At 38.5% G+C, this 21,106-nt stretch overlaps 1 protein-coding gene across 1 annotated transcript; it reads left to right on the forward strand.

Annotated features, from left to right (window-relative positions):
• Window positions 1-7,310: 7,310 nt before the first annotated feature.
• On the forward strand, window positions 7,311-19,362 carry Pfdn5 (prefoldin 5). Its single transcript, XM_083140411.1, has 5 exons — window positions 7,311-7,454; window positions 10,416-10,550; window positions 11,261-11,335; window positions 13,000-13,105; window positions 18,819-19,362. The coding sequence occupies exons 1-5, from the start codon at window positions 7,362-7,364 to the stop codon at window positions 18,896-18,898; spliced, it is 489 nt and encodes a 162-aa protein (XP_082996537.1). The 5' UTR covers window positions 7,311-7,361; the 3' UTR covers window positions 18,899-19,362.
• Window positions 19,363-21,106: the final 1,744 nt, after the last annotated feature.

Genomic DNA, 21,106 nt, shown 5'->3' on the forward strand with positions numbered 1-21,106 from the left:
CCGTGCTTTACTGTAGAAATCGAAACTTCTCAGTTCTTTGTTTCCTACCGTCCTGTAAGTTTGAGACAGGTGGAAGCTGGAAACTCACGCATTGTGTATTCAGATATTAAGCCCCTATCACACGGAACTGGATTTCTAGTAGGTTGGCGCTGAACTGACTTTTTAGGTAGCAATCATGGCTGCCTGGCATCTGAATACACAAAGCGTGATTTGGATCATGACGTGATTTTTATTTCTCTTGCGATACGATTCATTGGTTTGTATAACTGAATGAAGCGCAGATGGTTACTTTTGGTAACATAATTTTGTACTTGGAAAGATAAATTGATCTGGAGAATTTATTATGACACTGCAGGTTGTTTTCTGCTATATAAACTGTTCAGGTAGCAGGAAATATTTCACCTTGATTTTTCCAGGACGAGGATAGTAGTTCAATAATATTTAGTTTCTTGAAATTTAGATGAATATGAATCCTAACCTACTTCAACAGTGACGGAAAAAGGGGGCTATTACCCCCAACCTTTGTCCCTGCAGTAGAGGTGTGCGGGATCCCGAAAAGTCGGGACCTGGATCGGAGGCAAAACAGGCCCGTAGCTAGAGGGGGGCAGGGGGCAACTGCCCTTCCCTGAGAGCCTGCTTTGGCACATCTGTGAAAAATACAGAACACATTCCTACCTGAAATTCTCAATAATCTTTACAATTATATCATGTGTTACTCTAGCAACATAACAAAGACACCTATTGATTTTGTGATTTATTAGGGTGTGTGGGATTCCGTATAATGTCGTATCATGATTGGGGGAAGGGGGGAATTCCCTTCCAGATTCAGACTTCGGAAAATGCTTTCGCAATTTTCAGTATCTAGAAGAGTTGTGACATTTTGAGTAGTCGTGTATTAAAAGTGCGTAAAGGTGTCGGATGTTTTTCTTGGGATGTGTTGCTATGAACTTGGAACTGCTTAAATTTTTGCTTCATGTGATAGAGAGAGGGAGTGGATATTTAAGTTTTGTTACGTATCGTTGCATTTCTGCCACTTCTAGCTAATGGCAACAATGACTGATGACGTGAAATTGATGAAGAGACACTCACAAACAGTGCCGAAACCACAAGGGGGCATGGGCATTGCCCCCCCCCACCTTGGACGGAAGTCCATTCTATGGGAAGCAAACATTGAAGTAAAAAAACAAGACTAGGAGAATCTAAGAATAGCAGGACAATTGGATACTCATGATGGAATTAGTTTTTACGTGTTCCTTGCATTTTTCTTACAGACGGCCAAGGGGACTTGCAAGGGGCAATAGCCCCCCTCCATTTCAAATTTTATACAAATAACAATACATTTCGTAAAATGTCCTTGCTCGCTTCGCTCGCAATATCTGCTATTCTTATAGTCCAAGTTCACAGCCATAGCTATGGGGCGGCGGGAGTTGGCCCTGGGAGCCAAATGATCTATAGTAAAAAAAATGTTAAAGAGAATGCCATGGCAGCCCGTAAAGTTATTTGCGCCCTATTAAAACAATTTCTTTCTATGAAATTTAATATGAAATATTAAAGATGACACTGTAATCCAAGAAGTCATTGATCAGTCAAGGGATTCCTATTTGTTTGTCAGGTGTCAAAACATGTATTTCAACTATAATATAATTCAATTCACACAATATTTTGAAAAATGGTTAACGTAACCAGTAGGCAAACATTGTCTGTAGTGATGCAAGAGTCTCCCCTTTGAAGGAAATAGAGTCCGTGGTGGACTAAGGGACCCATGCTTTAATGTTTTAGCAAGTACAAAAAATGTATTACAAATTTTTACACAATCCATCAAAGTGTAGATAATATGTAACCTTTATTATTTAATTAATTCGATTTTTCTTACATAACACAATTCAATACCTTTGTGAGTAAAAATCTTACATCCTGGAAACCAGAGGGAATCATTATGAAGCATGATTTATAAAGGGCTCCCTTAATCAGTTTTGCAGAGAGGCCCAAAGCTGTTGGTACATATTGATGATCTATTAACATTATCGACCTGTAGATATCAAGTTGATACAGTCTCTATTAGCTTATTTATGTTAAACTTTATATTCTTTGAAGTGGCGTGCCCAGGATTTTCGAAAGGGAGGGGTTATGTCTACATTTTTAAGTAGTCATTCCTCATTTTGCCATATTTTCCTGCCTTTGACGTTATTTTTTTTAAATATTGGACCAAAAGGGAGGGTTATAACTCCCACTAGTCCCCCTTGGGCACGCCACTGATTCTTTGACAATCTGGAAAGATTATTATCGAAATGTTGCTATTTGATGCTGCTCGAAGTTTTTATTGATCGTTGCAGTTTCAAGATATCATCCACTTATCTCTTTTGGGGGAGGGGGCAAGTGCCTCTGTGTACCCTGCTATATCTGCCAATGTGACACAATATATTAAGAAATTACACCCTCTAGGATTGACTTCGCCCCCCCCCCCCCTACAAAGAATTCCCGGCTACGTGCCTGGGGCAAAAATTACCGGCCCGTTCGCGACTTCGGGAAATGACATCCCGACTTTTCGGGATCCCAAGCAGTCGGGAAATACCGAATGGTCATTTTAAAAAGTCGTCAATTCTCGACGTTTTCTGCATTGTAAATATCTGGAACTTATCGGAAATTGTTAGTTTTGTACCAGAAGTGCAAAAACAAGCACTTAAGATGGATATTACGTGTAGAATTCGAGATTTCAAGAGCTTTTGGAAATTTCGAACATATCCCGTCCCGAAAATTTCCCGACTTTGTCGGGAAATTGAGAATTTTTCCCGTCCCGAATGTCGGGATTTAAAGAATTTCCCGTCCCGACCCCAAAAATTATGTCCCGCACACCCTGCAGTATGGTAAACTTTATCCAACCAAAGGTAAATAAACTCTCCTTGCCGCCGCTAGACTCATAAAAATGAGTATTTTTTCTTTAACGACTTTAACTATAATTTACTGGGAAAAGGTTGACTTTCTTTTGTTTAAAACATGTTTAAAACATGTTTTTTTTAGCTCATGTTTAAAACTATGTTTAAAACAAAAAAAACATGTTTTAAACAAAAAAAACAGTTTGTTTTGTTCTTTTTAAAAAAAACACAAATTTTGCCAACCCTGACTGGAAGTTACGAGGCAACATGGAAGCCTCGTGCGGTTATCGAAGTTCCACACTCGCAACTTCACTGTCAGATTAAACAAGATATGGTTCATAAAACTTTAAAATTGGTACAGAAAAAGACTTGTTTTGTTTGGCAGAGCTTACCAACGTCCATGCAAATATGGAAATTAAGCAGCGTAGTTCCTAGAATTTGCTTGGTAAGGTTGTGTTGGAGAATTTGTGGCCAGGATATATGGTCTACTAGGCGGGACAATCTCCAATCGGTAATTTGGTGTAGTGGTTAGCGGCCCCTACCTTTCGGAGCGTGTTGTGTTCTGTAATACGAGTTCGAGTGCTGTTCAAGGGTATTTTTTTTTCTTGTCAATTATTTATTCATTTAATTCACGCTGTATTGTTGAATGATCTTCTGGGATAAATATTAGAGTAAATTTTAAAATTATTTTTACTCATACCTTCATATTTTTAGAAGTTTAGAAAGCATGCTTACTACTAACATCATGTTTTTTCGCTCAACAACATGCATAGAGAGGTACAAAACATGCAGTCAAATGTACAATATTTACATATTCATAATAATAATAGTGTTTGTATCAACAAACCGTTATTATTAATGTCTCGAATTTTGAGTTCTTCACGCTTCTTCTACAAGAAAGTATCTGCGCTTGCGCCTCATAACATCATTACCCCCACGTGGAATTGGCCATTATTAGAAGAAAACCAAATTTGTAGTGCCGTCTTTTGTTAATTTATTTCGTAAGCATACAAAACGGATACGCAGCCATTGTTCCTAACGTTTTCCAATGCAATAACGTGCTTTCGAGCGCGGCGTGCTGTGAAAGTGTCGGCCGCCCTATCCCTCGTTTCTATCCGGCCCTCTGGATTACTTCCTACTTAATCCCTCAATCTCTCCTTTCACCTCACCCTGGGTGCCAAGCGAGCAGATTATATTTGCGCCGGAATTACAGAAGGGGGGTTTCACATAACAATTTATATTTTTATGTCCCTGGTTCGTTTACACATATACAGCAAGTGAATATACAACTGGTTAAATGGACAGTACCATTGTTCTTGAAATCATAACATTCTCGATTGATTGATTGATTGATTTGATGTTTTAAGTCCACTTTATGCACAGTAAGGCTAATCAGGACTGGACCTACAGTTTAAAGTGGGATCCGAACCACTTGTGCCTCCACCGGGTATCGAACCCGGGATCCTTTGATTACAAGGCGACGACGCTACCACTGCGCCATCGGGGAGGCCTATTCTCGTAGGATATATTGGTTTATTATACGTAGTTATATATATACATATTTTACATGGCGTTTCCATGAGTGTCTTGCATAGACCAAATTACCAAATCTCTAAATCAATATAACTGCGCACCTATGGCATAACCATCGGCACTTCCCTTACCACCGAGTTAGCATAACTATCTCGGTGGGCCTATCCTCAGCTTAAATGATATTCCGTTCATTTCAAATGCGTTTCCTTACGACTTCACTCCTTCCTTTGGGCATCAATTATTCAATACGGAAATATCCACATATTCAAAGCTTTTTCTAAAAGGGGACTTGGGACAGCAACAGGGGCTGGCATAACCAGATGCTACATTGTGATGTCCAGTTTAGCCACCATAAGTGGACTAAACTTGAGGAGACGTTTCTCTTTCGTCGATCTAAGGGGAAACACTGTTCTTTTGCTAAAGCCCACTGGCCTTTTTTTATAGCCGGGGTAAACGTCCGTGGACCCCGTAGCGTTGGAAAATTCCACTGCCAACAGTCTTTTGAAAGACACCTAGCTCCCCCAACCGGGGAGGTAAAAAACTGGGGAATCTAATATCCAGCAAAGCACAATTCAATAAGCATATACACTTACATGCAATAATAACATAAAAGTACACTCATGGAAACATATTACTTAACCTTTTGCTGCCCAAGCGTCTCGATCGAGATACCCAAAAGTAACCCTCACGGAACCAAGCGTCTCGATCGAGACGCTGTGTCAAGGTCGTAGTTTTTACGTTATAACTTTTCTATTTTTGACTAGAATTTCGATTTTATTATTTTATATTGTTCCTAACACATGTATTTAACAGAAATGGTTTTTTGCATTTGTTTTGTCTTCATGAAAATGGAGGGGGAAAGGCGGGAAAAGGGACCTCTCTTTTGCTTCTCTTTTCAAGGTAAATTTTTTGCCGACACAGAAAGACAATTTTTTAAAATAATTTTGGGGGGCTTTCTCCCTTCCCCCTCCATACCTCCATATATACACCAAATTTGCATAAATTTTGCATTTTGTGCATTTTGACATTTCTTTTCGGGGCGAGGGCGGGGGGAAACACCACTCTTTCTAAGAAAAGTATTTTTGAGGGGATTTCCCCCCCTTTTCCCCTCCATATGTACGCCGAATGTGCATAAATTATATATCGTCTAAATCTGTGGTTCATTCTGCGTACAACGGTACAACTTTCATATCTCTAGGGCATTTAGTTTCTGAGCTTTAGTCATTTCAAGGTACCGCTGCATTTTGAAGCTTGAATCATTGGCGTGCCGACAATTCCTTTTGGGGGTACAACTCAAGTTACATTGGTCATATGACAATGATGCAAATATTTTTCTGTTTCTTACATGCCAGCGATAATTTCTATGTGCATTTTGAACTTTTCATATCCTTTTTTCGGGGGGCGGGGGTGAGACCCCATTTTTTTAAAAAAGTATTTTTAGTGGATTTCCCCCCTTTCGCCCTCCATATATACGCCGAATGTGCATAAATTATATATCGTCTAAATCTGTGATTCATTCTGCGTACAACGGTATATCTTTCATATCTCCAGGGCATTTAGTTTGTGAGCTATAGTCATTTCAAGGTACCGCTGCATTTTGAAGCTTGAATCAGTGGCGTGCCGACAATTCCTTTTGGGTGTGTAACTCAAGTTACATTGGTCATATGATAATAATGCAAATATTTTTGTGTTCCTTACATGTCAGCGATCATTTCCATATGCATGTCGACACTGTCATGTACTTTTTGCTTGAGGGGAGGGGAGGAACAAAATTTTTTCCCCCCAAATTTTGGAATTTTGAGAGTTAGCCCCCTCTCCCCCGCCACATATACGCCGAATTTGCAAAAATTTCATATAGTCTGAATCTTTGGTTCATTCCGCGTACAACGGTATATCACTCATCTCTCTAGGGCAATTAGCTTCTGATCTTCGAAAAAATCGGCGTTGGTGCACGCGGCCATGTTTCGGAGAACGAACCATGGTTTAGTTAACTGGCAGTTACTTTCACATTGAAAACCCCTGTGCTGGTTAAGACTGGCTGTTATCTCCAACTGGCAGTTAGTTAACAGAAAGATTAACAGGATATTGAAAAACTGGCCCTTAGGGCCGTTTTTTCAATGTCCAATTAAGGTTTATGTTAGCACGTAACTGGAAGTTAGTGAAAATTTCGGTTTTTCAATACACAGTTAACTCGTAACTGGAACTCTGGTGGCTATTATCTTACCTGGTTAAACTTTTTTTTTTAAAAAAAAAAAATGCAAGGGTATGCACGACGAAACATTTTTGGTCGGGACAGGAATTTTTAAAATCCCGATTTTCAGGAATCTGGAAATATTCCATAGCAAAATTTTTGAAAACATCCGTCATTATTATTTCACCTTAACATCTCGCACACTCCTGTGAAAGAAAAATAAAATTATAGGTGAGTGAGTGCGGGACAAAAAATTTAGGGGTGTGCGGAATCCCGGAAAGTAGGGACCGGGATCGGGAAAAACTTTTCCATCCCGATCCCGACTTCGGGAAATTACTTCGCGACTTTTCCGGATCCCGAGCAGTCAGGAAATACCGAATGGTAATTTTGAAAAGTTGTTAATTCTCGACGTTTTCTCCATTGTAAATGCCTGGAACTTATCGAAAATTGTTCGTTTTTGTACCAGAAATGCGAAAACAATCATGAAAATGATGTGTAGAATTCGAGATTTCCAGAGCTTCGGGAAATTTTGAACATTTCCCGTCCCGAAAATTTCCCGACTTTGTCGGTAAATTTCTAATTTTTTCCGTCCCGAATGTCGGGATTAAGAAAATTCCCGTCTCGACCCAAAAAATTCTGTCTCGCACACCCTTACAAAAATTTGTGTCCGGGAAAAGAGGGAGGGGAATGTTCTAAAAATCCGGACGTAACCGTAACTTTTGAAAGGAAGGAGGAAAATTTATTCATCAGGCACATTTGTTAAAATGGCGTCTAAGGATTTTGCTCAAATACAACAAATTGAGTTATCTAAGTTAGCTTTGCCTCAATTACAGCAGATTCAACGCCAATTGGACCAGGTATACGAGTACTTTTGTATTAACAACACTGTAATATTCCAAATTTCAACTACGACCTGTTACATTGTAAGTTATTGTGGAAATAATATACCAATGAACAAGTTGGCGGACAAGTGTAGTCCATGCCTACTCGAGCTTTTAAATTTATAGTTATATTGTATGCGATAAACATTTGAACTACAATGAAAAATAAACGATAGAAATGATAATACCATATTAATGATAACTTAGGAAATGAGAGATGACGCGAAAAGAGATAGGATTCGAGTTTTATCTAAATGTTGATGGATATTGTATACTTATTATCTTTGACACTGAAACGCCGGTTATGGTATACCAAACTGCCCCACATTTCCTAGGGGGAAAAAATAGGTTTCTCACTGGTGTGGATGTAAGAGGCGGAAAATTCTTTAACCTTGTGAATGAACTACATTATAAATTATTTCCTGTATTTTTCTCAATTTAGTTGTATGCTTTATATTAGGCTACATGTTCAGAGGTTGAAGTCGGTAAAGATAGTAAGAAAAACAACTACGATATATTCCTCCCATCAAGTTGACTCCATTTTTTTTTACTCTCTTTGCACTCCCTTTCTAGTTGATTACGAAGTGCAAACCCTTTGTCATCAACATTTGATTTGGTATTAAGTAAACCCCAAAATCTAGCTTGTTGCACTTTTTGGCTTGTTTTGCACTCAACTATCTAGTTATAAAGTTCAACACTAAGTTGGCTACTTTGTTGATTTGGAATGCACCATTTGCACTGTATTCTGGAGCAGTGTACAGTGTAGTGTATTGCCACGTGGTAAGTTCTACCCAATCAAATTAACCCTAGAATGGACGGGCTTGGTCTGTGAGAGACAGGTGGTAATGTTTCTTTGAATTTCCAATATAGTTTTCTGTCACTCTCAGTACCTTCTGTCTACATTGTGTAGGTGTCACTAGTTGTATCATCGAGACTGCTATTGCATCAGCCATTCTGCTACACGTGTTGAAACTCTGTGTGCACTTTTTTTTTGTGAGTTTTGGAAAATCTACCGAATTGTTTCATACGTTTTGTTAGTGGTACAGTAAAAACTGGTAATTATGCAGTATGGCCCGAACACCTCTCACTCATTTCTTTCCTTCATTTTAGCATTGACACTTACCTATTCTGCATTGCGGAAGATTCCTTAAGGTGAAGTTATGCTTTTTTGCATAAAATAGTGTCGACTTTTCATATTACGATTCCTTATTTGTCTTCCTTGTTCCGCTTGTGTAACAGACAATATGGCATGTACTCGTGCAGTACGCAAGCAGTGTTTCAAAACTTAATGACTGAAAATTACGTACTATTACAATTTTTTTTACATGTTTCCATGATTCTGGCATGATTACCTCCACGAACCATGCACGATAAGGTTAGGTTTGGTTAGGTTAGGCAAACATAGTTAAAATTCCGGGTCGTTAGTAAACAGCCACTATGTGTCGTAACAGATGGTTTTTGATTTCGCGAAACAAAAAGCATGTTTGGAAACACTGACACGGGATTATGTCATCAAACGCAGGCAAATAGCAAGGAAATGGCTGCAATCGCTTTTATGTGTTGGAAACATTTCTCACGAAAGAAAAAGGAATTCCGGGTCAGAAAGCTTAAATGATCAAGGAAAACACCTTCATGAACTTCCATAACATCAGAGAATTTGATTAAAGTAAGTAGTTTCTTCTGTAAAAATGAAGAAATCCTTTCGGGCGATACTGCATATTTACCAAAACTCGTTAATTCTGACTAACGTGGGGGATAAGTGGACTGGTTTAACGAAAGTCCGGATTAACTGAAATTACCTAAGAGAACAGTAGAAAGGGCATTTATAGCAACAAAACACGTTTATTATGGTGTATTTAAAAGACATAGACCTAAATACACTATACAGTACAGTACAAAGTCTTCAGGAAACAGAATTTCGTCAGTGGTTGACTGCCTTTTCTTTGGGAAGTGCTCTTGTTGACTCCTAGCCACATTTAAAACCTTGCATTCTGTTTTTTTTTTTTGGCCTTTGTGTGCTGTAATCTGTGATTAAGATATACGTTTTCTCCACAATGGCACGTCATCTGACAGAAGAAGAAATTGAGAGTGACTTCTGGTGAAAAAAGAAGTAATGTAAGCTGAGAGCTTGGGTCTTAGACCCAAAATTAAATTTTTGGTACTAAAAACTTCATTTTATTAAAACACACAGTCTAAAACAATATTATGCTCTAGCTAAAACAACAATATGCTCTATATTATACACTTGTAATACTAAAATTCAAATAATATTTTTTATAACATCTGAATGAAATATTTTACCTTGGGTCTTAGAGACCCAACCTGTCTGCTTACGTTATTTTTTTCACCTGTCTTCTAGGGTTAACATTGAAAGCGGCAGGCAGGTTTTTTTTAAAAAATCTTTTGAACTTCAACACAACTATTCTTGTGTATACAGCATCCACTTCGTTAGACAATATTTCCTTACACCAGCCTGATACTTGAATGCACCTGCACTATACCTAGTGTGAAAAAATGCAGCGAACGAGACAGGGCTTGCAGTATCTAACGACATCACCAATAATAATGTTATTGATAATTTATTATTATTATAATCATCGCGTACTTGGGGAAAACCTTCTATTCAATCCATTTTCACTTTGTGAGAGCCCTCACCAAGTTCACAAGATATATTATTTTGATTGAAATTGCTTGTTTCATTTTGACCTTATAATGGCACCCTTTGTATAGCTCTTGATTACAGAATCAATGTATGCTTTCTGCTTGTAAACCATTTAAATGCTGGCTGGGATAACCACTACACTTACAGAAAAGTACTGTGAATGCAGCCTCTTCTTGCAAAAGAATTTTATGCAACAGGTTTTACTAGATGAAGTTTATTTTACATGTGACTTATCTTATTGTTAGTAAGAAGTTTTATTGTTGTTCTTATTCTAGGAACTTGTTGTGTTTCAAGATTCTTTGCAAACATTGAAGTTGGCTCAACAGAAGTTTCAGGACTCAGGTGATTGTCTGGAGAGAGTTACACCGGAAAGTGAAGGAAAAGAAGTGCTAGTACCTCTCACAGCATCTGTATCCTTTACTAAACTACATATACTATTCTCTTGTAGGCTTGTGTTGTGGCTACTAGTCTGTGCAATTGTCAGTTATGGAGTAAAATATCACTTTCTTGTAGTTGTATATATGTGTGTGTGTGGAGGAGGGTACCACACACATAATAAAAGGAAGCACACAAGAAAGTTTAAAAGTACATCCATGTGAGCAATTTCACTTCTCTCAATATTTTTTCTACACTTGAGAAAGGTTCTGAAACCCAAATACTGTTTATTGCCTACAGCTAAATTATTTTACTTTCTTGTAAACGTTTTTCTTTTTATCAATGCATAAATTCCAAAGTACCTCCTTCCATGATATTTTACAATCTGCAATATCAGTAGCAGAAAGCTTACATTCAGTTTCTTTATCATGTTTTCATTGAGTATTCCATCAGTTGTGTAAATTCTATCAAAGGTGAATTCTCCCTTCCCAATGTATTTATTGTTCCGTGTTCGTAATTATGGTTTATACTACATAATTTAATGTTCCATGATGTTTAGATCACAAACAATTCCAAAAACATTAGACTTTTTTTTAAAAGTTACGTTCTTGGAATTTTTTGTGATGATAACGTAAATAAAGTTGATTGATTTTCCAAGAAAATGTATTGCTTATGTGATGACATTGGTAGTGTACGTATATATTGTGAAATAATTTCTTTTAAGTTTCCTTATCCAGTTCAACAGATGTATGTTCCTGGAAAAGTAGCCGATGCAAATTCAGTGATTCTAGATATTGGCACAGGCTATTTTATTCAGAAGGTAAGTACATTCCCTCCTACACACACACACACACACACACACACACACACATCGCACAACACTGACAGACAAGACAAACACCTTTTCTTAGTAACATTTTTCTTGTCAAGACCTCATGTTGATGCTACAAGCCCTCTAAAACAGCATGTTATATCCTGTATGTATGCAACCATGTGCTTCATTTTGGCTGTCGAAAATAAGTATGCTATTTAAGTGTAACATACCAGTAGAGGCAGACGCTTGGCCTCCCTGATGACATAGTGTTAATATCATGACTAAGGTTCAGATGCTGACCTAAAAATATTAAAAAATGGCCTGTAGAATGACCTTAAAAGTCTTAAGAAACATTCTACAAATGGTAAAAAATGATCTGAAAGTAATTTTCACTCTGAAAATGAAGTTGCATGATATGAAGGAAAAAAATTTGTAATGCATTGAAAAAAATCAAAATTTTAATGGAGAACGTATTCAAGCATGTTGCACTTTTACTGTGCCCTGCAAACATACACACAGGTTAAAAATCAAATCAATAGTGAGGGGTAGGCAAGTGGGCCTAAAGCCTAGGTCACCATGCACCAAGGGAACCATTCAAAGTTTTTTTTAAAAAAAAAAACAACAGTCAAAATATAAGATGGGGAAATTTACACTTTGAATTTTTTTCCCAAAGTGGTAGTAATAGTATGTTTTTCAGACACTGAGACATAATGGAAATATTCTCCAATATCCTAATCTCTTTTTTAATCAGAAATGCAAGTACAAATATTTATACTATATTATTTATAATGAGTTTTTCTTTACTTCAAAATTTGTACGAACAGTCGGTAACGCGTCTGACTACCATGCTAAAGGTCCCGGGTTTGATCCCCGGCCGGTTCAAATCCGGGAACTTTTCGAACGATGGAAGCGGCCCCGGCGTCCACCCAGCATCGAATAACATGGGTACCTGGGGGAAACCCTGGGGGGTAAAGGCGGTCAGGGGCGTGATGCTGATCACATCACCCCCACTCATGACCGGATTAAGAGAGTGTGCATTACCCCCACACACCCTATACACCTTCATGGCGTGGTGCTATGCACAAGGGAGCACTTTACCTTTACACTTTTTTTTACCTAGTATCAAAAACCATGGCATGAGAAAAAAATATCAAACGCACATGAAATTGCTTGTTAGCACAGGGGGTCAAACCACAATTCTTCGTAGGGTGTCAAAGTATCTAGCTATGGGGCTCTTAAAAAGTAATGTGTGCATATCTACATTAAAGCTATAGAGGTAGAGTGTAGGGCCTCACAACTATGACTGGGTAACTGCCACTTTGTTATCAAGGAGTACAGGATGCCCAATTTAATGTGTAGATCCATCTGCAAATTGATTATCTATCCCGGGTTTGATACCTGGTGGAGGCACAGTGGTTCAGATCCCACTTTAAACTGTAGGTCCAGTTCCGATTAGCCTTCCTGTGCATGAAGTGGACTTAAAACAACAAATCAATCAAGCATTAAGTGGTCTTCTTCTGATTTTTCTTCCATGCACGTGTTTTGATGCTTAATTGAATTGAATTGGTGTTTTAAGTCCACTTTATGCACAGTAAGGCTAGTTTTGATGCTTAAAAATCTATAGATTTCACATGGTGATAACACAGTTAACTTCTCTTTCCTATTGGCAGGATGTTGACGGGGCCAAAGACTATTTCAAACGAAAGGTTCAGTTTGTGACCAAACAGATGGAAAAAATCCAGGCGATGGGTATTGAGAAGACTAAATTTAGAGATGGTGAGTACCTGGCAAGGATCCCATTCTTAATTCCCTTATCTTAATTGTACTCTTGTTTTTCTCAGTACTCTTACTGGTTAATCTGGGTGAATCATTTTGATTTGAGTTTTCACACTACTGGATTCTAGAAAGTTATTGTTTCTGTTGGGATGCTTGCTCCTGTTCACTAATCCTCTCCCCCTTCTCGTCGGACTTTAGGGCCTCCCCGATGGTGCAGTGGTACAATTGTTGTCTTGTAATCAAGGGGTCCCGGGTTCGATACCCGGTGGAGGCTCATAGTGGTTCGGATTCCACTTTAAACTGTAGGTCCAGTCCCGATTATCCTGACTGTGCATAAAGTGGACTTGAAACACTATAAATCAATCAATCAATCGTCTGATTTTGGTGAGTGTTGGTTTCCTCCAATAGCAGCTTCCAGTCCTCTCTCTCTTCCATACCTTTCTTCTCCGGTTTTTAATCCCCATCTGTCGTTAATTACAGGAAATAAAATTGTTCCCTGAAATATACGTAGTACACACATCTAAAACATCGACTAAACTCTTCCAGTTTCTTATTGTCGTATCCTCCAGTTATTGTCTTCTAGTATAGGAAACAAAATGGAAAACATGGGCTAACCCGGAAATAATTGCATCATAAATGTTTTTTTGCACCAGATTGTACGGAATGGTATAGAGAATAATATATTAAAAATCCGCCATCCAAATGTTTGGTGAAAATCCTCCATCTTGGAAAATGGCGGCAAAAATTCACCTTAAAAATAGAAAAAAAAGAAGTAATATCTTGAAAACGGTGCATTGTACACAGGTGTTGCCCCTGATGCAGCAGAAGGAGAACATATATGTAACGATCAAACCTTGCGAACTATCAGGTAAATAGATTAATCACCGTAATAAGCAATAAAAAGAATTGGACTGTGACTGTTCCCAGAGAGTTGCATTGTGGAATACAGATGACAAGCTGGTTTCCCGAGCAAGGAGGCCGATCCTCAGGTAAAAAAACAAGAAAATACGAGAGCTATTTTTTTTTCAAGGTCCGATCGGTCACGAAATAAAAACCACAGTGAAATCAAAAATGTTTTTATTTGCAACATTTAGGTACACCTTCCAGCTACTTCTCTACATAGTCGCTGCCCAGATTTAGACATTTGTCGTAGCGTGGTCCCAACTTTCCAATACCCTCGTCATAGAAGGCAGCCAGCTACCTGTGCTTTCAGCCAATTCTCTACGTTAGTCTGCAGCTTGTTATCTGTGCCAAAATGCTGTCCTCCTAGCCAGCGTTTCATGTGCGTAAAGAGATGAAAATCTGAGGCAGCCAAGTCCAGGCTGTAAGGTGTGTGATCAAACACCTCCCATCGAAAACGCTGCAGGAGCATCTGTGTTGCAGCTGCAGTTGTTCAGCCGAGCATTGTCATGAATAAGGACAATGCCTGATAACAACATTCCTCTTCGCTTGTTCTGAATTGCCCTTTGTAGGCGTTGAAGCATCACGCTGTATGAGGCTGCAGTGGTGGTCGTGCCACATTCCATGAATTCTACCATCAACACTCCTTTTCTGTCCCAGAACACAGTAGCCATACACTTTCTGATGGAGAAGGTTCACGTGGACTTTTTTGGTTTACTCGGGGAATGCGAATGCATCCACTGTTTGGATTGCCCTTTTGTTTCTTCATTTTCGAAATGGACCCATGTCTCGTCCCCTGTGAATTTTGTTGAAAAAATCCTCTCCCTCATCATGGTAGCGCTGAAGAAATGTTAAGGCGGCACCCATTCGTTGTCTTCTGTGCTGGTCGGACAGCATCTTGGGAACCCATCTCGCACAGAGTTTGGGGTACTGAAGTCTCTCACTCACAATGGTATAGAGAGCTGACCTTGAAATTTCAGGAAACGACTCGCTCAACATTGAAATTGTGAACCGACGATTTTCTCGAATCGCCTGATCCACTCGCTTCTTTCCCTGACCACCTGCATCATGAACGTCTGTACATCCTGCTTCAAAGTTCCTGCACCATTGCCGCACTTTGCTGTCGTTCATGAAAGTTTCACTGTACACTGCACTCATTCGTCGATGAATTTCGTCTGCATTGCACCTTTCAGCATGAAGAAATCGAATGACTGAACGCACTTCACACTTGGCGTGCGACTCTTAATGTTCTAGGCATGTTTCCGTGCTCACTGCTCGCTCTGAACAGACACGTGCGACGTGACGCGATTAACGGGCATACTAGAGACACTGTGCAACACATCCGCGCACAGCCTCATTGGATTTTCAATGTGGTTTTTATTTCGCGACCGATCGGACCTTGATATAAAAATAGCCGTCATACAACTTTGGAGCCAATGAATGGATGTGATTGAAATTTAATTGAATTTGATTGAAATTACACAGGCAAAGAGAGAAGGGTAGGATGCCACGGTTTGAGTATGATTTAACAAAGCGTAGACCGAGAGGGTATCATAACGAACATTTGGAATAGCACATAAGTAGATGAGCGGGGAAGCGGAAAACACAGTTTATCTTACACAACCTCTTGGGAACCATCCGCGGTTACAGGTACTCGCCTTGTGTGTGTAACCAATCAGTGTTGTGTTTAGTTTGCCCGGGATTGTTTACAATCACGATGGAGTAGAGAGGGGGGAAAGAGCCCACGTGGAGGCGTTCAACCACTTGCCTCCCTCGAAGATGCTGAGATCTAGAAGTGTGCAGCCTCACCATCTAGAGGCCATCTCATTCATCACGCCACCAAGAGCATCAGCATCTCCAAGAGGATTACATCAAACAGATCCGGCAAGGTAAGCCGAGTGAAAAGTGTGACGTCTGTAAATGGAGAAGCTTCGTTAGCCCTGTCATAACTATAAACACCCAATGAACTCTCATATTTACATATAAATTACTCATGGACATTGCTTATTACGGTGAATAGATCGTACCACCGATAATTTTATTATGTAAATCAGAATACAACTTTATGTCATTCAATTAGGCAAAGTAACCTTCAGATTGTCGCTCTAATTATATAACGGTGATCAAATTTGACCTCAAAAAAGCAACAATATAAAGGTAAACCTAATAACATTCAATTATACCTGCATAAAGGAGTAGTGTTTGCATCCATGCTTAAGCTCCTACCTGAACATGAGATACCCGGAAACGGAAACGTGAATGGAAAAATAGGAAAAGAAGTAATCAATGCTACTGTCTTTAAAACATCACCTGAAACGAAATTTGTATTAATTAATGATGTCTTTTGAAATGCGTGAGTATGAATGTAGGAATGTAAGGGGCATTAATGTAAGTGTTTTATGCATGTTCTCTTATCTAGCAATTATATCATATAAAGTAAACTAACCCTGTGGTGTGTAATTTACAACTGTAACATCTGTTCTACCCTATACAATATCTTGGGCTCCAACTGATGGCACTTACCCTGGCACAAAAGGTAAATATTGTATTAATCATTGCCTATTGTTTATTTGTTTCTTGTTTGTTTACATAACGTACCGCCAGAGCGTCATCATACACATTAAGGTAGATGCCATTAAAATATGCATAAGGCCCACTTTAGACGAAAGCATTTTTCTTAACATTTATGCTGTGACCAAGATGCTACCACATGTAAAGTGAAAAATCTTGTGGCATTTCTGAAGGATAGAACCTGTCCTATATTCATAGCATAACCAATCAGAAGCAACCTGTAGGTCACGAGTGCAGATGTAATTGAGGCCGCGTGAGATTTAAACAATGTATCACTTCTCATTTTTAAAACCCGATAACTATTCAACTGAGAGAAATCATGTTTTGTATATAAACAGTATTAGGTACAAAACAATGGTGCTGCCTAAACATTGTAAACATTGTAAAACAACATGTAACAAACACAAGTGAACAAAACACTGCAGAAAACAACATATTACGTTCTCACGAATATCACAAGAAATTTAAAATGGAAATTTTAGGAAACACGACTCTGCATTAAACTACATTTCTCCTCAACCCCTGACTCTAAAGGTACAAAACAGTTCAGTGACTTTAGGACGTAAATTACATAGTTTCTTTAATATTTGCTGTTTTTGTGTAGAAAACAAACTTTTACGCTAATTCTAAAAATCAAAGAAAGGATTTGAATCTTTGTAATTCAATTAATTTTTATGGTAGCTCTATCAAACAAAAACCACAAGTTAGCAAATGTTCTGCTCTTTCATTTTGGTTATCTTAGCTTTTTATGTACAATGCTCCATTTTCGAGATATTTACATTTTTAAGGTGAATTTTTGCCCAAACATTTGGATGGTGGATTTTTAATATATTATTCACTATACCATTTTACAAAATCTGGCACAAGAAACATTGCAATTATTTCTGGGTGAAATCATTTATTTCCTCTACTATTCCCAGATTGATCCTATAAAGATAGGTAGGTTAGTTTTTGTACTATAAATTTCAAATCTTTTCTTTCATCTGGGCATTGAATAACGTTGCCTTTAATTTCGAAAGAACATGCTTGTTTTCGTGAATATGCCATAATTAACATCATAAATCGTCTGTAATGCATAAAATGCGTAAAAATAGTTTTCTCATTTCAATAGCTACCCACACGAACCATCGATACACATTGAAAACTACTCCACAGCTGGCTTTTACCAATGTTTATTTTTATTTCATACAAAACTTTTTTACACCTTAGTAACTTGTAGAGTATGATTTTCTTGTTTAATGTTTCAAAAATATCCACATAGACAAAGTGAATATCCAGCATAAGTTTTGTGTGTGTATTGTTTATGTACGTGTGTATTGTTTATGTACAAAAGTTACGAATGTTCAAAATCTCAGTTGTGTGACTTTTTTCATGTTTTGTAATCAAAGGAATGAATCAATACATGTAATCAAATTACTAACTTTATCTGCGAGACTTACTTTTAATGGTTTTATTAATTTTGGTGGCCCCTACCACCATCCACTTCGGAATTTGTTTCTTCCTGTTTTTGTTGTTTCCCTGCCTGCCACTAGGAGTGCTGGTGTAGTCAGTTCGTTTCTTTTATGCTGGGTTTCAGTTGTTGCAATGGCGGAGCCAAATGTTAAGTGCCTCTGTCGATATTTAATTCATGCAGAAAGTGCATAATTGCATGTGTGTGTGTGTGTGATCTTGGTGTTAATTAGCATGTGCAAAGCATGCGTGGCAAACATTTTAAACCCTGTGTTCATTGAATTCGAGGTGCTTGTCCGAGAGTTAGCTGGGATTTTTTGGCATCTGTCGATTGATTGATTGATTTGAAGTTTTAAGTCCACTTTATGTACAGTAAGGTTAATCGGGACTGGACCTACAGTTTAAAGTGGGATCCGAACCACTATGTGCCTCCACCGGGTATCGAACCCGGGAACCTTTATTACAAAGCGACAACGCTACCACTGTGCCATCGGGGAGGTATTTGGCCAAGGGGGATTTCATAGACCCCCGGGTTGGTCAGGGAAGAGAGGAAAATTCTCACCACTAGGAAAAGAATTCACCTGAAGACGAGAGAAGAGATACTCTGTCGAAACATAGTGATAGAATAAGTTTAGTTTAAAGCACCAGACAGTGGATAATGTCCAATTAACATTGCATTTTAATGTACAGACAGTGTCCATAAATTCTGAGAATTGATAAACATATATAAAGATTAAAACCAGAGTTTGTGAAGTGTCCAATCTTAAAATTTTTCTCCATCCTTCCACAACAGCTGTCGGAGAATTAATCGAAACAAAGATCCAAGCACACATAGCAGCCCAACAGCAGTTGCAACAGGCAGCGAAATCGTAACAGTGGGATGATATTCGTCTATGAATTCTCAGTGGGACAAACTGACACAAAGAAGACTCACGGTGTAATTGGGTAACTGATGGAACTTCCAGCACGGTGAAGAGGGAAGTTTTATCCTTTTTGTTTTCTTGTTTAAAATCTTTGTTTTTGTTCCATTAGAGGTAGACACAGACTTTTCACGCAGCGATGCTTATTTTGTAATAATGAATAGTAGTGTCTAGAATTTTGTAACGCAACAAATAACTCGTGTATATACTTGTGATTCAAGTTTTGTGTGTTAAGCTTCATAGTTAAGAACTATTATGACAGTAACAGTCTGTTGTAAATGTCTCCTACTTTATCAAAAACGTGCAAGCTTTGTTCACATAACATTAAATAAGAAGTGAAAATTAAATTAATATGTTACATTTTGTATCTTTCCTTTTTTAAAGAAAAGCTACACATTAAAATTGATTTTCAATGTTTGTAACTTGTGTTATTTTTAACTATTAATGTAATAGTGTACTCCATTCTGCCTTAATGTCAATGTTTAGCACATCGTACATGAATTTCTAATAAGTTGTGAGTGATGAGGTTAGCATAGTATGATTTATAATATATTAGAAATGTAAATCCGCACCTAAAATGTTTTATTCGACAGCCCCGGCCTGTCTCCCAACTGCCAGTCTCCTTCCACAATCCTACCTAGATGTGTGGAGTACTTCAACCTGTAATGAGGTGACGTTGTATAACGTTTTTTCTTTGGTTTTGCTTTTATTAGAGCAATTTATATTCTGCCGTCGAACAACGTCAATCACACAAAAGGAGACTAGCAGTGAATTTTTATATTTAAGTATCTAACTATTCATACACCACAAAATACAGTATAATATTTATTAAAGACCCAGGCACCTGACGTCTGTGGTTTACAAACGATTCCGGAATACACAGATTAGTCAGCTTCCGGTGTGATTTTGTTGAGATAGTAGACCAAACTTAGTTCGTAGAGGTTATTTCACAGAGTACTTACGTCTTCGATGTAACTACTTAGGTATTTACTTCACTTGGCGATAAACATGCTGAAAACGTTGAACACTTAGGGGTAGTTGGGGGAAAGTACAAATCTTGCTGATACCGAGTTCGACGTCTTCAATCTTCTAATCCTCCTGTCGTTGGTTCATAATAAACAAGTAGCCTCTCTTCTTTAGTAACCTTTTCTCAGGTTCTGGTAGAGATACTGCACAGGCCGATAGTTCACTCACAGTTTATTCTTTAGACACTATCTCCCTTTCAGGCTAAGATCATGACCGTTAGTTCACTTACAGTTTGTTCTTTAGTCACTATCTCTCTTTCCGGCAGAGATCATGGCCTTTAGTTCAATTACAGTTTTTCACAGCCCGCGAAACCAATAACCAACGTAACACGGATCCTAACCGTATCAATGCTGGATTTGGACTGTCTTCTCTGCAACGCACATCAATCGTCCCCCAGAAAAGACGTTAACTTCTCTTGCCGCCCTTTTTCCCCAGCGAGGGTGGGTCAACTTTTATAAGGGGTGCGTCAAGATTGGTTACAGTGGGGTCAGCATGTTGAACCCTCAGCCGCTCTAGAAGATTTCGCAGACCGGGTTTCTCTGCTCACTTGCAGCTCCCCAATTTCCTCATGATGGTGGGTTGCCACTGGTCCTATACACAGGCCGAGAACCCAGAGACTCGAACTCATACCATCCTGCAGTGAAGAGTCCAAAACATGGACTACATGGCACGGAGGAGGACGTTTGACACCATGTCAATAATGTCCGCTAACAGTTTTCTTAATTTATTACATGACAACAAATGATCCATCATGTGAAAGAGAAAGTTAAATAGTTTTGTGTGAATTGTATCGCCAATGCACATAGTTTGTCCATTTTTCCACAGTTGGCATTTTTGCAAAGCATTCTTGTGACCTCGTCTGCAGATCCTGCTTTCTGTGTGCTGGAATTCGAGACTACAGATGTGCCACGGAAATATTTGGACTAAGTTTGGCAAAGAAACACCAAACACTTCAGAGCCTGTACCAGCAATGTTCAGTTGGCACTGTACAATGTGCACGTACAAAATTAACTCTGAGACAGCTGCATTTCTTGCAATTTGTGATTTGAAATGTATACTTACAATTATTATTGTCAGTAAGTGTAATTTTTGTCACATGTGGAAGAATTTGGATGGGACACTTGAAGAGCAACAC

Source organism: Lepisma saccharinum, chromosome 1 (assembly GCF_977018435.1).
Source record: "Lepisma saccharinum chromosome 1, izLepSacc3.1, whole genome shotgun sequence".
In the NCBI taxonomy this organism is placed as follows: Eukaryota; Metazoa; Arthropoda; class Insecta; order Zygentoma; family Lepismatidae; genus Lepisma; species Lepisma saccharinum.

Bases quoted from the DNA above. Each gene is read 5' to 3' on its own strand.
- Pfdn5 (XM_083140411.1), top strand. From the start codon at position 7,362: ATGGCGTCTAAGGATTTTGCTCAAATACAACAAATTGAGTTATCTAAG. The intron at 11,336-12,999 runs GTAAGTACATTC...TCCTATTGGCAG, and splicing joins CAGGCTATTTTATTCAGAAG to GATGTTGACGGGGCCAAAGA. The intron at 13,106-18,818 runs GTGAGTACCTGG...CTTCCACAACAG, and splicing joins GAAGACTAAATTTAGAGATG to CTGTCGGAGAATTAATCGAA.